General features: G+C 31.7%; 2 protein-coding genes across 3 annotated transcripts; one reads left to right on the top strand and one right to left on the bottom strand.

Annotated features, from left to right (window-relative positions):
- The first annotated feature begins 3,571 nt into the window (after positions 1-3,571).
- On the top strand, positions 3,572-5,171 carry LOC107628186 (uncharacterized). The gene has a single exon (XM_016330968.3). It carries the CDS (start codon positions 3,864-3,866, stop codon positions 4,854-4,856), a length of 993 nt encoding a protein of 330 aa, XP_016186454.1. The 5' UTR covers positions 3,572-3,863; the 3' UTR covers positions 4,857-5,171.
- Positions 5,172-6,905: 1,734 nt separating this feature from the next.
- Positions 6,906-10,870, bottom strand: WDR5B (Transducin/WD40 repeat-like superfamily protein). Of its 2 annotated transcripts, none has more exons than XM_016327455.3 (4): positions 10,316-10,870; positions 9,246-9,488; positions 7,782-8,089; positions 6,906-7,269 (listed from the first exon to the last, which is right to left on the bottom strand). In XM_016327455.3, exons 1-3 carry the CDS (start codon positions 10,736-10,738, stop codon positions 7,796-7,798), a joined length of 960 nt encoding a protein of 319 aa, XP_016182941.1. In that variant the 5' UTR covers positions 10,739-10,870; the 3' UTR covers positions 6,906-7,269; positions 7,782-7,795. The 2 variants fall into 2 exon arrangements, with proteins under 2 accessions (XP_016182941.1, XP_016182942.1); XM_016327456.3 differs by having other exon boundaries at positions 7,089-7,305; positions 10,316-10,846.
- Positions 10,871-13,342: the final 2,472 nt, after the last annotated feature.

The raw sequence follows: 13,342 nt of genomic DNA, 5'->3' as shown, positions 1-13,342 counted from the left end.
AATTTATGATGGTAAAGAGGCTGAAATTTTTGTGGTCAAGGTTAGAATTTAATGAAGAAGGGGCATGAAAATGAGGAAGCTTGGTCAGCGCTTGCGTGTCGAGCTTATCCACCGTTATCCGCAGTTAGTTATTCGAGGTTAAAAACACAACAGAGAGGGGTGAAAGACTGAGATAGTCTCGGTCTAGAGGCTGAGAAGGAGAGACAAGTTACTTGGATGGCAAGTAAGAAGATTTGGGGTCTCTAGGAGTCGTTTGCAGAATACTAGTCAGAAATTCGTTTTGGAGTAAATTTTACCGTGTGGTAAAATAATTAATGGCTAAGATTTATTCTTAAAGAAATAAATCATGAATGGATGACTAATATTATTCTTGAGACACAATTACCTAGGTAGAAATTATTTTTACCACTGATTTCAAAGTTTTCGGTTACAAGAGTTTTTTCTCGACGCAAAATGCAAAACCGTCACTAAAAGTGGATTTTCGGCTCAAAAAGTCTCTAGTGAGAAAAATAAAGCAATGATAAACTAATATTTATTATTTATTAGTCAAAATTGACTTAGGGGGATTAATTACCCTCATAAAGTCAATTTTAACCTTATTAATGGTCTTTTTCTATTTAATTTTTCATTTTTTCTTTAAATTTATTCTTTTTACCATTGGGCCTTACTATTTCTTATTGGGCCGTGATTCGGAATTTTGCAAAATAAATTTTAAAATAGCTAGAAAAGCCTGTTTACTGAAAATTAGGTTCTCACAAGGGAGAAGAGTTTTAAATTATGCAGAACTTATCAGCACACATACACCAAAAATTCTTAAACAATACACTCAAATATCTTCGTGTTACACCCAAATATCTTCGTGTTACACTCAAATTTGCTGCAAATACAGAAAAATATTTTCTTTAGTGCAGAACTTTTACATTACATTCAATTCAAACCATCAACGATGAAACATTATTCACCTACAGAATCATAAACTACTAAAGAAAAGATTAACTAGAATCGAACTACACCTCAGCCACTTGATTGGATTCAAAACAATAATCAATTTCTTTTTGGTTCAATTGATAATCTGAACTTGAGTTATTCACTATCTTCAACAATGAGATAACTGATGATAGAGGAGAAGAAATTCCAATGAAAAAAGAAGGAGAAAGAGGAGGAGGAGATGGTGGTATTAGTGACAACGATAATGAAAGAGAAGAAGAACGTGTGCGCATAAATATAAATGACTTGTATAAACTACTTATCTCAAAAAATGATTTGTATATAGACAATAATTTTTTTTTGTCTTTCTAATATTTTCGTATATCTATATCAGACGTTTCGACACTCAAATCAACATCACCATGTATATATATAATGTTAAAAGTTTAGAAAAGCATTGGATTCATTCCAATTTTTTCTTCTTTGTTCATGTGAATATAGTTATTGGCCGGATAATTTTTCCATTTCAATTATATACGGAATTATTATATCATAATTCGGTTTAAGCAACATATAATATTTTGTCATGTAATCAACTTTAAAAAAAGGTAACGGTTCTATAGGAGTCATTCTTCCAGTGTATATTAGTCCAAATTATAACATATATATGGATCAATAAAAATACATAATAAGAAGATTAATAGAGATGATAATGGATGCACCAAGATAATCATGGAATGAACATATATATTATATAATAGTGATTTCTTGTTGAAGCAACCATGATTCTTCAGATTGGAAAATGAATCATAAAAGCTGTGTGAGTTATAAGCTATAATAATTGGTTTTTCTTGATCAAAGTTATTACCACTAATTATGGCAAAGGTCACACATCACCCAATATTGACTATGAAAGCATAAAGTTAGTGCTTAATTAACGCTTTAATTTGATTAAACATGTATAAGCCTGGGTAATTAATACCTTCATGATGTTAATTCAAAGCAATTATTTATAATATTAGCATTTGATAATGAAAGATATCTATAATCACCAAATAGAGTAATAATTATTAATTAACATTTTAAAACTTGAATATTACACTTACTTGTTCATGATTTTCTAACAATTGTGCTGGGTACAGTATTGCAATCTTGTCTCCTCTTTAGCAGAAGACATAATTATAGAACAGAAAATGATTCTTCTTTAATTTTCTTTTTTCTTTTTAAAAAAAAAAAAAAAGAATGAAAAGGAAAAGGAGTACTGAGGGCAGGAGGAGAAAGCCTTCTGAAAAGAGAATAATGGTAATAAGTGTTGATGGGTTATGTGGATTTTACAAAGGCTGTCATTACTGAAAGCCAAAAGATACAAAAATCATAATAAAAAAAAAAAGTGGATGTTATGGTGCCTATAAATGTTTGTCTAACTTTTTAAAACGATTAAAAATTAATATTTAATTTTAAAAATATAAAAATAAATTATTATTAAATATTTAAAATTTATCATAACAAATAAATTAGGTAAAAGTTAAACACCATACTATAGATATCATAGAATTCACCTAAAAAAATTTTAAAAATAAAAGATTCTGGTTAAAGATAAGAAAATAAAATACTAAATATAAACACATTGTGCGTAGATAAAAATATTAAAAATATATTTATTTTCAAAAATATCATGTACATATAAAAAATTAGTCATTAAATTAATCATTATATATTATTTAACTCATTTTTAATATATTTTTTATTATTTTAACATATATTTTAAATAAAAAACTAATTTAATGACTGATTTGTAATGTACTTAATCTTTCTTAACTATCAAATAAGAGAAATGATAATATCAATTCTCATTCTACACATCATTTTTTACATTGTATGTATAAATTTGTAGAAAAAGAATGATATTATTAAAATAAAAGTAACAATATTTATTTTCATCAAATAAATATTATTATATAAAAAGGAGTTGATAAATATAGCAAAAATTCAGAACATATTTTAGCAAAAATCTCATAAATTTGAGTCATCGTTACTGTATGTTGTGACTTGTGAAGACTTGTTATTAGTAAGATGTTTAAATCTAAATCGATTTAAATTAAATCGTTCATTCAATCTAATTCAAATTGAAACTTAAAATTGCACTAATTTGAATTTGATTGGATTTTATTTTTTATAAACCATTGGATCAGATCAGATTTCGAATCTACTTTTCATAACTGATCAAATCTAATCCAAAGTGCACAATGTACTATAATATTATTATTTTATTATTATATTTATAATTATACTTATAACATGTTTAATTTGTTATATATTTTTATATTATTTATATATTATTATTATTTAATAAATATTTTATGTTCAAAATATAATTTATTTATTTATTTTAACCAAATTCACCTATTTTTTTTAGCAAATAATAATAATAATTATAATAAAAAACAAACATGATTATGAGTAGCAACATTATCCAATTGCCAGTTGCCATTTGCTTGATTTTAATGATGAATATCAATAGTATGGGGCAATTCAAATTCTAACCTTTATGGTACCCCACGTGCTTAAAGCAACCTCTCCCTTTTCATGTTCACCTGCCATATTCTAATCTCTCATATTTGGAATTTGGTCATTACTCACTTGGTCACAGCACATAATTTGACATCTAAAGCCACCATACACATTCTCTCTCTTAAAAACCCATGTCAAAAGTGAAGTCTTTTGGATTTGATCTTGAACCATTTTAGCTATAGTTCCTTGTGTTCACACAAAATCAACATAAGAAACATACCCTTTTGTTTATATAGCTATATATTGTTATTACTATTATCCTTTTTCTGCTTAATTATTATTAGTTAGCCAAAACCATAGGAAATTAAAGAAGTCTTCAATCTTGAGTTCATATATAGTTTTTAATTTCTTCTTGCTGCTGCATAATGAGGGAATTTCCTTCTTGTTTCGGTGAGAATGGTGTTCAAGTTGCTGATTCATCATCTTCTTTAGGTTCAACAACAACAACAAGATCAGCACAAAATGTGACATGTGTCTACCAATGCAAGCTGCAAGAAAGTTCTTCAATTTGCTTCATCACAGTGACATGGACAAAAACCCTAATGGGACAAGGCTTGAGTGTGGGAATTGATGATCTTTTCAGCAACCATTGCCTCTGCAAGTTTGACATAAAGCCATGGCTGTTCTCAAGGAGAAAAGGGTCCAAGAATTTTGATGTCAAATCCAATAAAGTTGACATCTTTTGGGATTTGAGCTCTGCAAAATTTGGTTCTGGCCCTGAACCATTAGAAGGGTACTACCTAGCAATCATGTTCAACCATGTCATGGTGTTGCTCCTTGGTGATCTCAAAAAGGATGCATGCAAGAAACTATTTGATCATCATAATAATGGTGATGATGAAATTTCCTACAATCTTCATCAATCTTCTGGTGCAATTTTTATTGCAAAGAGGGAACATGTTTTTGGTAAGAAATGTTATGGAGCAAAGGCTCAATTTTGTGACAAGGGTCCATTGCACAATGTGACAATTGAATGTGACACATTTAATACCAACAGTAATAATAGTATTAGTAGTGATCCTTGTCTTGTGATAAGAATTGATAGCAAGATTGTGATTCAGGTGAAGAGGTTGAAATGGAAATTCAGAGGGAATCATACAATTTTGGTTGATGGGGTTCCAGTGGAAGTGTTCTGGGATGTGCATAATTGGCTCTTTGGGAATTCTATGGGGAATGCTGTGTTCATGTTCCAAACTCAATCTCAATCTGTTTCTTCTTCTGAAGATCATCACTGTCATCATCATCATCATCATCATCATGAAGATGCATTAACTTGGGCTTATTGTCAACAGTTTAAGGATTCACAGTTGCAAGGTCTTGGATTCTCTCTCATTTTGTATGCTTGGAAGAATGAGTAATCAATAGAGCTGTTACTTTTTTTGTTTTTTTTTTTTTTTTTTTTGAGTGTTGAACTGATTTTGATAAATACATTTTCAACAGTGATGTGACAAAAAAAAGTACATGAAACTGGAAATTTTATTTTATTTTTATTTATTTTTTAATTCTCATCTTGGATATATATAATTTGCTTTCTAGTTTCTACTGGTTTGGCTTTTCTTAGTCTCTTCAATCTTCATTGTGATTGTAATCTTCATCTAGACCCCCCCCCCCCCAAAAAAAAAAAAACAAAAAAAAAAGGGTGAAAACCATAATAATATTTAACTATTTAGCAATGTTGATGGACTTGTATTTTATTTGTAGAAGTTAAAATCAAACATTAGCCAGTAGGCAAAATCCTGATCAAAATCAATGCATTTGACTTTTTTAAAGATTAATTTCAGATACCCTGAATCCAAGGAGAAATGCTTAATTGACTTGTGTGGTTTGGCAGCTATTTCACCGACCATGCTACGTAAATGTGTATGTATATACACTTAACCATCAGTATAGAATATATTAAAATATAAAATATATATTAAAATAAATTAAATAATATATATGAGTTTAATTTTAATGCACTAGTAGTGTAAAACGTTTTACACAGTTCATGCAATCACATTCGTTCTTTTGGATGACCATTCACAAGGTCGTGAAAGGTAATTATTTTTACTGATGTGACATTACATAATTAAATATACGTGTAAAACTACTTTAAACTGACAGTATATTAAAATTAAATTTATATATTTATATACAAATATAAAATAACTAATTTGATTGCTGATTTTTTTATGGATATATAAAATTTTTGTTATTTCACTTTAAGCAAAGTTTTCTAAGAAAATTAAGCAACCATAATATATAAATGAATAAAAGAAATAAGAGAAATTAATGAACAATGTCTCGGGTTCAGCACTAATTAATTTTGGTGAAACTGAAAGGATAAAGCTTTTTTTAATCTTAGGTGGAGAATAACATGAAACATGCAGAGTATGCTACCTAAATTATGGGACACACAAACATGTCAACAACGTATGAAAATATATATATATATATATATATATTATCTAATGAGTTTACTTGAACCAGTTTGTGTGATTTATTCATATTCTTACTGGGATCAGCTATTGCTAGATAACTTAATCTTAGTTCTTATAATATAAATGTTTTGTTCAATGTATCTCTATAGATCAAAGTGGCAATTGTCAACACTATTCTAATCAATGTAGATTGCGGACGCAAGGGAAATTATTTCATCATAGATGCATCATGCATGCTCCAAGAGAGATCTTTGCCATTTATTTTATGCAAACTTCATAAAATTTCGGCGCAATAGCTTGAAATTAGCGTAGATATTGTATATTTGCTACGAAAGTCTATTCTATATTCTATTTTTAATCACTTTAGTAACATGCAAGTATGCAGCGGAAGTAATATTCAAATAATGCTCAATTATAAGATTGCTTCATTAAAACAATTTTACTTAATTTTGCTCAGCTAATCATATATAATACCAAAACCAAATTATCTAACCAAGTTGATCGAATGGTCAGTTTATCCATATGCTTAAACAATATTAAGAGTTTAAATCTCATCTTGTACATATAACAACCCATTGTATTGACTAGAAGACCCTTAAATAAAATTTACCGAATTAACTCTTAGTCTATCAGATTAAGAAATACCGTAGACAACCAGAAAAAAAAAATATAAGTATATACATATACACTGACAGTAGCTATAGCTGAATTAGGGAAGGTGATGTAGGTCATCCTCCATAACAACAACGACATTACAACCATTTTCCTTCCAAGACAAAGGGAAATTTTCAATCACTGGACTGAGTGACATTACAATACCAAACACATGGTTTTGTTAAGAAATCTTGTCCAACTGAACAAGCAAGAGATGCTAACGTGGCATTACATTCAAATAATGGATTGTAGAAAGGCCATTATTTCTCACATTGTCGGGTAATTCCAACGTAGTATGTTAGCATACCGCTGTACCTAATCAAAGAAGCATTATTGGAACCCAAAACGATGTTGAGTCCTTTAAACTTTTCTATATATTCATGTCATAAGATTCTAACGTTCACTCTCTTTTTTATGGAACATTGTTCCAATTATCATGCAAATTGCAAAATGCCACCGTTCATAAAGCAAAAAACAAACAATTCGGCACCACAGGAATCGTGTGGAGCAGCTTCATTTTCAATAGTGCAACGATAAAAATACTAAAAAGATTGGTTGAATACAGGCCTTCTAATAATTTTGAGCTTTTTCCCCCTTGCTTTAAGGATTTGCAAGTTACATGAAATGCACCTTTCATTGATTAATACAATGCAAAGCCCCATCGGTGTCTCACAATCAAGATCCAAATTTGTACAACCTGCAGGCAGGATTTGAATGGTTGAAATGCCAGCCACTTCTCATTATCACCAGAGAATGAAAAATTGAATGTTTGATTAGTTCAGCATCTATGATGAGAATACATGAAGCAACAAAATACCAAGTATAAGAAAATAAACAAGACAATGACACAGAATGCAGGACTCTAATTCTTTCACCCTGATTAAAATATCTGACTGAGTTTGAGATTGTTCATTCAATATCAATTAGGCAGAGTGGCAGGCAGAGAAAATGCTCATCATCAATTTGTCTCAAATCTTCACAAAGAAAATATTCAACTGATAGCAGCTAGCAACAGAGCCAGCAGATAAATATCGAAGAGGTGTTTATCAAGGAAACAAGGCCACAGAATACTGAAAGCAGACATGCATATGCATGCGAAAATTCAAAAACAGAGACTATAAATTTAAAACAATTAGCATGGTTGCAGTTGATGTCTTGAACAAAACTGTATGTAAAAGAGCATAATTGGAGAGGGGGGAATCTACATACGGTTTAGCTATTATTCAGGCATCCTGAACCCATATCCTCACGGTTCTATCATTATCTAAGCCGGCAGAAGCAATTTTATTCTCTGTTGGATGACAGGAAACAGATATTACAGTATCTGTGTGGCCTTCGAGTTTCTGAACCATATTTTTCTGCTGAACATCCCACAAATAAACACAGCAATCTTCTGATCCTCCAACAATATATCTCCTCCCTTGTGTAACAGAAAATGTGAATGTTATACAGTATTCTCTATTCACATGACCTGTATAAATTTTTACATGCCTCCCCTGCGAGTAATTCCATAGCTTCTGCAACAGGAGAATTTAATTGGCAAGTTATCAATGGATATACTAAACTAATATTCTATTAGATTATGGACACATATCAGAATTGGAAGTAACTCTCATAAACCTGAAACCTCAGAAACCATGTAAAACAAAACCTCGTCCACGAATGATAGCGCAGGATTAGTGACAAACTTATCTATCCCAATACTTGCAACGTTAATAGATTAATTTAAGAGCAAAAAGTTCAACAGGGGACAACCAGCAATATTACAAGATTTTGGTACGTCAATTCACTTGATTTCAAGAACCATAGCCCGCAAGTTTTCTAAACATGTGTATCTTAACCTTAGGAATCTATGTACACAAGATTAACATTCTTAGAACAAACTCGAAAAAACTAACCGCCAAGGAATTATTTTCCTCACCAAAATTGCAACAACTGGCATTAGGGCCAGACCAAGTAAATGTAGTGCTTGAAGATATGCTGGAATAATATAACAGTTTTACTAATTAATATACAAATCAAAGTGGTAAATGAACTTAGATTCCAAAACCCTGGAAATAGAAATCTGTAGCCATTACATAAAAGAAAACATGAAACAACTTTCATAGTTTAACAATTGAATTAATAGGGCTGGTGCCTACGCAAAACTTATCTCAAAGATGGAAACTATAGGATTTGAAGCTCTAACATTATAGGTAAAGTTTGTCTAAGGTCACAATTCATTTCCACTGCAATTAAAGATGATAGATAATTAACGCTTGCCACTATAGATTTAAAACTTATTTCCCCGATGATTGATCTAAGTACATGTGATAATTAGGAAGATTAGCTAACTTTTCCTTCAAAATAATGCTTAATTTTAGTTTGGTATTTGCAGCTTGAGTGGCGACATGTTTACATCATCCTTCAACTGCAACGAACTACTTATGGTTGATAACTGGATTACCGTCTTTCCAAACCAATTTAATCATTATACCATCAATTCCCTTGTCACTGCATCAAACTCGAGCACTAATTAATGTTTGGATTAGCTTGTATACAAAATTTAGAATCAAATGATTCCCAAGAAAAATCATGTCCCTCTTATCTTCTTTATTAGTTTCACCTGTTTCCATAGACTCCAAAAGTAAAATAAATGAGATGGAAGGATAAATAAAACAAAGCAAAACTTACAAGGGTATCATTCAGAGTGGCAACAAGCACAAACTTGCCATTGGGAGAGAATCTCGCAAATGAAACAGCAGGGACCTTATCATCAATAAGTGTCATGAGCAACGTCCCGGAGGCCGACTCCCAAATCTTACAAGAACCATCGTGGCTTCCAGACACAATGAGCGAACCATCACGATTGAAGTGTGCTGAAGTAACTGGCATGGTATGGCCTTTCATGACATGGATACACTTCCCCGTCTTCACCTATCAATCAAGCTAAGAATAATTCAGACTTCAGAGGTAGAAAAGGCGAGAGAATAATGATTTCATTAATTCAATCATATCAAAGAAATGGTTTATATACATAACTCATTTTTCACCAGGGAATAAAATATATCTATCTAAATTTAGTCCCGTCAATAACCTATAGCTCATAGTTGCAATTTGTAAATGATTGCATTACGTATATGACTATAATCAATTGTTTTTCTAGGTCTAACTTTAAGAAAAAATCAACCAACGTTAAGTGACTCGTAAACTCTCAAATTAATCTCCACATCAAGTTTGACTTCGGAAATCTTGAAACCTCTCCTAAGATCTCTGAAGTTGGCAAATACTAACCCAACTGATGTGGAGATAGTGTGAACAACCACAACGATAGCACCAATATTATTATTGAGCTGCTATCCATGCTGCATTGTGACAACAAAGACCGAAACAGCATTACCAACTTTGGGACTAATTTGGCAGGAATTCAATCTTCTTAAATGAGAAACGTTTCCTAAACTGAGAAAGTGCCAGCAAGGGTGTTATGCACTTCACTTTCTCACTATCGAAATTTTCTCAATGATGCAAACTCGGTTTAACGATCTACTACTCACTCCATATTCAACAAACTCCAACCAACCAACCAACAAGCTACCTAACTAACTAACTAACTAACTGAACTGACCCACACAATTAACGTAATGAAATTTTATAGCCGATCAAGAGATTAATTTGATGGAATTTTACTCCTTGTGCCAGAATCTAACAAACTAACTGAATAATAGACATGATCAGAACGTGATGAAATTGAAAAACCAGCATACCTCCCAAACCCTAATGGTCTCATCGAAGGATCCGGAGACGATGAGGTTGGTCTGGTCATTGAAGTTAACGCAGAAGACGGCGTGGGAGTGGCCGCGGAGGGTCTTGACGCACTCGCCAGAGGTGCCGTCCCATATGCGGACGGTGCGGTCGTCGGAGGCGGAGCAGATGTAACGAGAGTCCGAGGACCAGGCAAGGTCGGAGATGCCTTCGGAGTGGTCGGTGAGGCGGTGGAGGAGGGAGAGGGTTTCGGCGGACCATATAATTAGGGTTTTGTCGAGGGAGGCGGAGGCCAAACGGGATCCGTCGTTGGAGAACTTGACGCACGACACGGCGCGTTCGTGGGCGGTTAGGGTTTTGAGGTGCCTGTACGGACGGTAAGGCTGGCTGCCGCTACCGCTCGTGGTCGTGCTCGTTGCTGCCATTTCGGGACACAAATGAAACTCCCTCGCGATATTTCGCGCTAATTTATCTGTTTTTCACTTTCGCTTTGGTCGGTGCTTTTCTTTTTCTCTCTCAATAGTCAATAGTAAAAACACTACACACTCAAAATCCCATCCTAAGAGACGTCCATGAAAATATCTATCAGTTTTTTTAACGACAAAATTTGTTTTAAAATATTATAAAATAAAAAACAATTATTTCTGTTTTTTTACCAAAGATAAGAAACTCGAACCCGCAACCTCTTAATTGAGTATGGAGAGACTATGCCATTTGAACTATTACTCATTGGCAACAAAATTTGGAAAGATAGGAGACTCAAACGCGCAACCTCTTAGTTGAGTATGAGGAGTCTATGCCATTTGAACTATTACTCATTGGCCTTAAAATTTGGAAAGATAGAAGACTCGAACCCGTAACCTCTTAATTGAGTATGAGAAATTTATGTCATTTGAGCTATTTCTATTTACAAATATTTAAAATACTAATAAAATTATTCACAAAAAATTAAAAAAATAAATTTATATTTATAAAAAATAAATTTTATTTAACAAAAATATTAAAATTTTAAATTTTAATTGACTCAGTTAAAAAAATAATCTAAAATTTTTATGTTATACTTTTTATCTCTACTATTATTTTCATCACATTGCTATCGTTAATATCATTATTTTCATTATCAATGACCAAAACTACCACTGTTGTTAACGCTGACTATGATCATGGAGCCAAAGAAGATGTTCCTGCGTGAAAAGCCTTGAAGGAGGTATAGCTTGTCCGTTTCAAGGTTAAACTCTTCTCGTCTGAATAGGATGAGGCATACGTCGGCTTTAAGAGGAACGGTGATCGCAAATACTTGTAAAAGTACTTTAACATTTAAGTTAGTAAGAATAAATAATGAGTATAATATTATTTAGAGTGAACAGTGTATTTTTTTTTCGAGGATTTCTTCTTTTTATAAAGTTGTTATGCTATATGCATTTATTCTATTGACTTAGTATTGCGAATCTGATGGGGATATTAGCCTGATTTTGTAGTAACAACTTCTAAACGTTATTTGAACTTATACCAAAAAGCTCATTATAACCAAAATTCTCTCTAACTGAAATAGGTCACGTTTTATTTATTTTATTTAGATTCTGATTTATACGTATAACTGGCTGGATTATAACTAACAGATCACAACCCCCAAATTTGACATGTGATATTTTTCAATAAAACAGGTTGAATTTTCGACCTATAAATGAAAATCGTGGTAATAGTAGTAGTAGTCTCCAAACTCAACTTGTTGTACTTCGAAAATAACAGTCATGTTAGAGAGAAAAATAAAACAAAACTAAGAGTTATTATGAATGAGGATAACATGATGAGCCCCAAGTTTAGTCGGATTATTATGTCAATAATTATTCATAAAATAATTGAATGGTAAGTTATTGGATCAAGAAAACTGTGTGGGAGATATTTTTCCACTTGAGAACAATTTTCATGACATGCATATAACATTTGATTGATGCGAACTGAAAAGTTCGAAAATATATATTCGTTGACGGAATCGATTATATGACCCGAGGATATAATGATCAATCGTCTTGGAAATTTTTTCTGACACACAACAATTTATTGATGAATTTCTCCCTTAAAGCAATTAATTTATTGAATATTGAGTGAATAATAAAGATGTTATAACATAAATAAAATATGTTGAAAATAAACGCGTGCTATTATAAAATAGAAAAATAAAAGGACGAGCCAATTACCCATAGATCAAGTAACGACATTTGAATTTACTTAGTGATTTATGATATCACCGCATATTTAATGATGTTTGTCATAATTCTTCTTTAGATAAGAGCTTTACTTGGTATATTAACTTTCAAGAATTGATATAACAATAACAATAGAGAAGATTATTAGTCATGGTTTCATGGAGGATATAAAATGTAGAAAAATAATGATTGGTAGAGCATATGTAGTTATAATTCGGTAGGATATAAAAAGAGATGCAATTGTGTTATAATTCGAAAATACGAGGATTAGCCCCAAGATCAACTTGATAATCTTGAAAATAAAGTTGGCTAGGCTTGTTTTTTAGAAAGGTATTGCTTATATGAGTGTATTTTTGAATGAACTTATAGTTGATTGTTTATCGACTTATAGGTGTTGGCTTGTTTAGACTGATTCTAACTTATAATTGACGATTTGTTTGGAGTGATTCCGAATTATAGGTGTCGCCTTGTTTGGATTGAATCTGACTTATAGTTGTCGCTGTTTGAAGTAATTCTGACTTATATATATGTGTCGGTTTGTTTGGATTAATTTCGACTTATAGTTGCCGGTTTGTTTGAAATCATTATTATTTTGTTGCTCCTTTTGTATTGAGCAATTGATTGATGAATTTCGAAATATATTGCGGAAAAGAAAATTGTTGCTTTCATTTTTGATATGCATTGAAATAGAAGAGATCGATTACGAACATTTCAAAATCGCAACTATTTGTATTAGACATATAAGTCGAGTGGATAGGTATTTGGCTGGGTGCCTTGTTTGATGTATGATAGTAGATAAGTTAACTTATAGGTCGGTATGAG

This window comes from Arachis ipaensis, chromosome B2 (assembly GCF_059453495.1).
Source record: "Arachis ipaensis isolate K30076 ecotype BB chromosome B2, ASM5945349v1, whole genome shotgun sequence".
Lineage (NCBI taxonomy): Eukaryota > Viridiplantae > Streptophyta > Magnoliopsida > Fabales > Fabaceae > Arachis > Arachis ipaensis.
The sequence above is the reverse complement of the archived record's forward strand: the minus strand, read 5'-3'. Positions and strand labels throughout refer to the sequence as shown.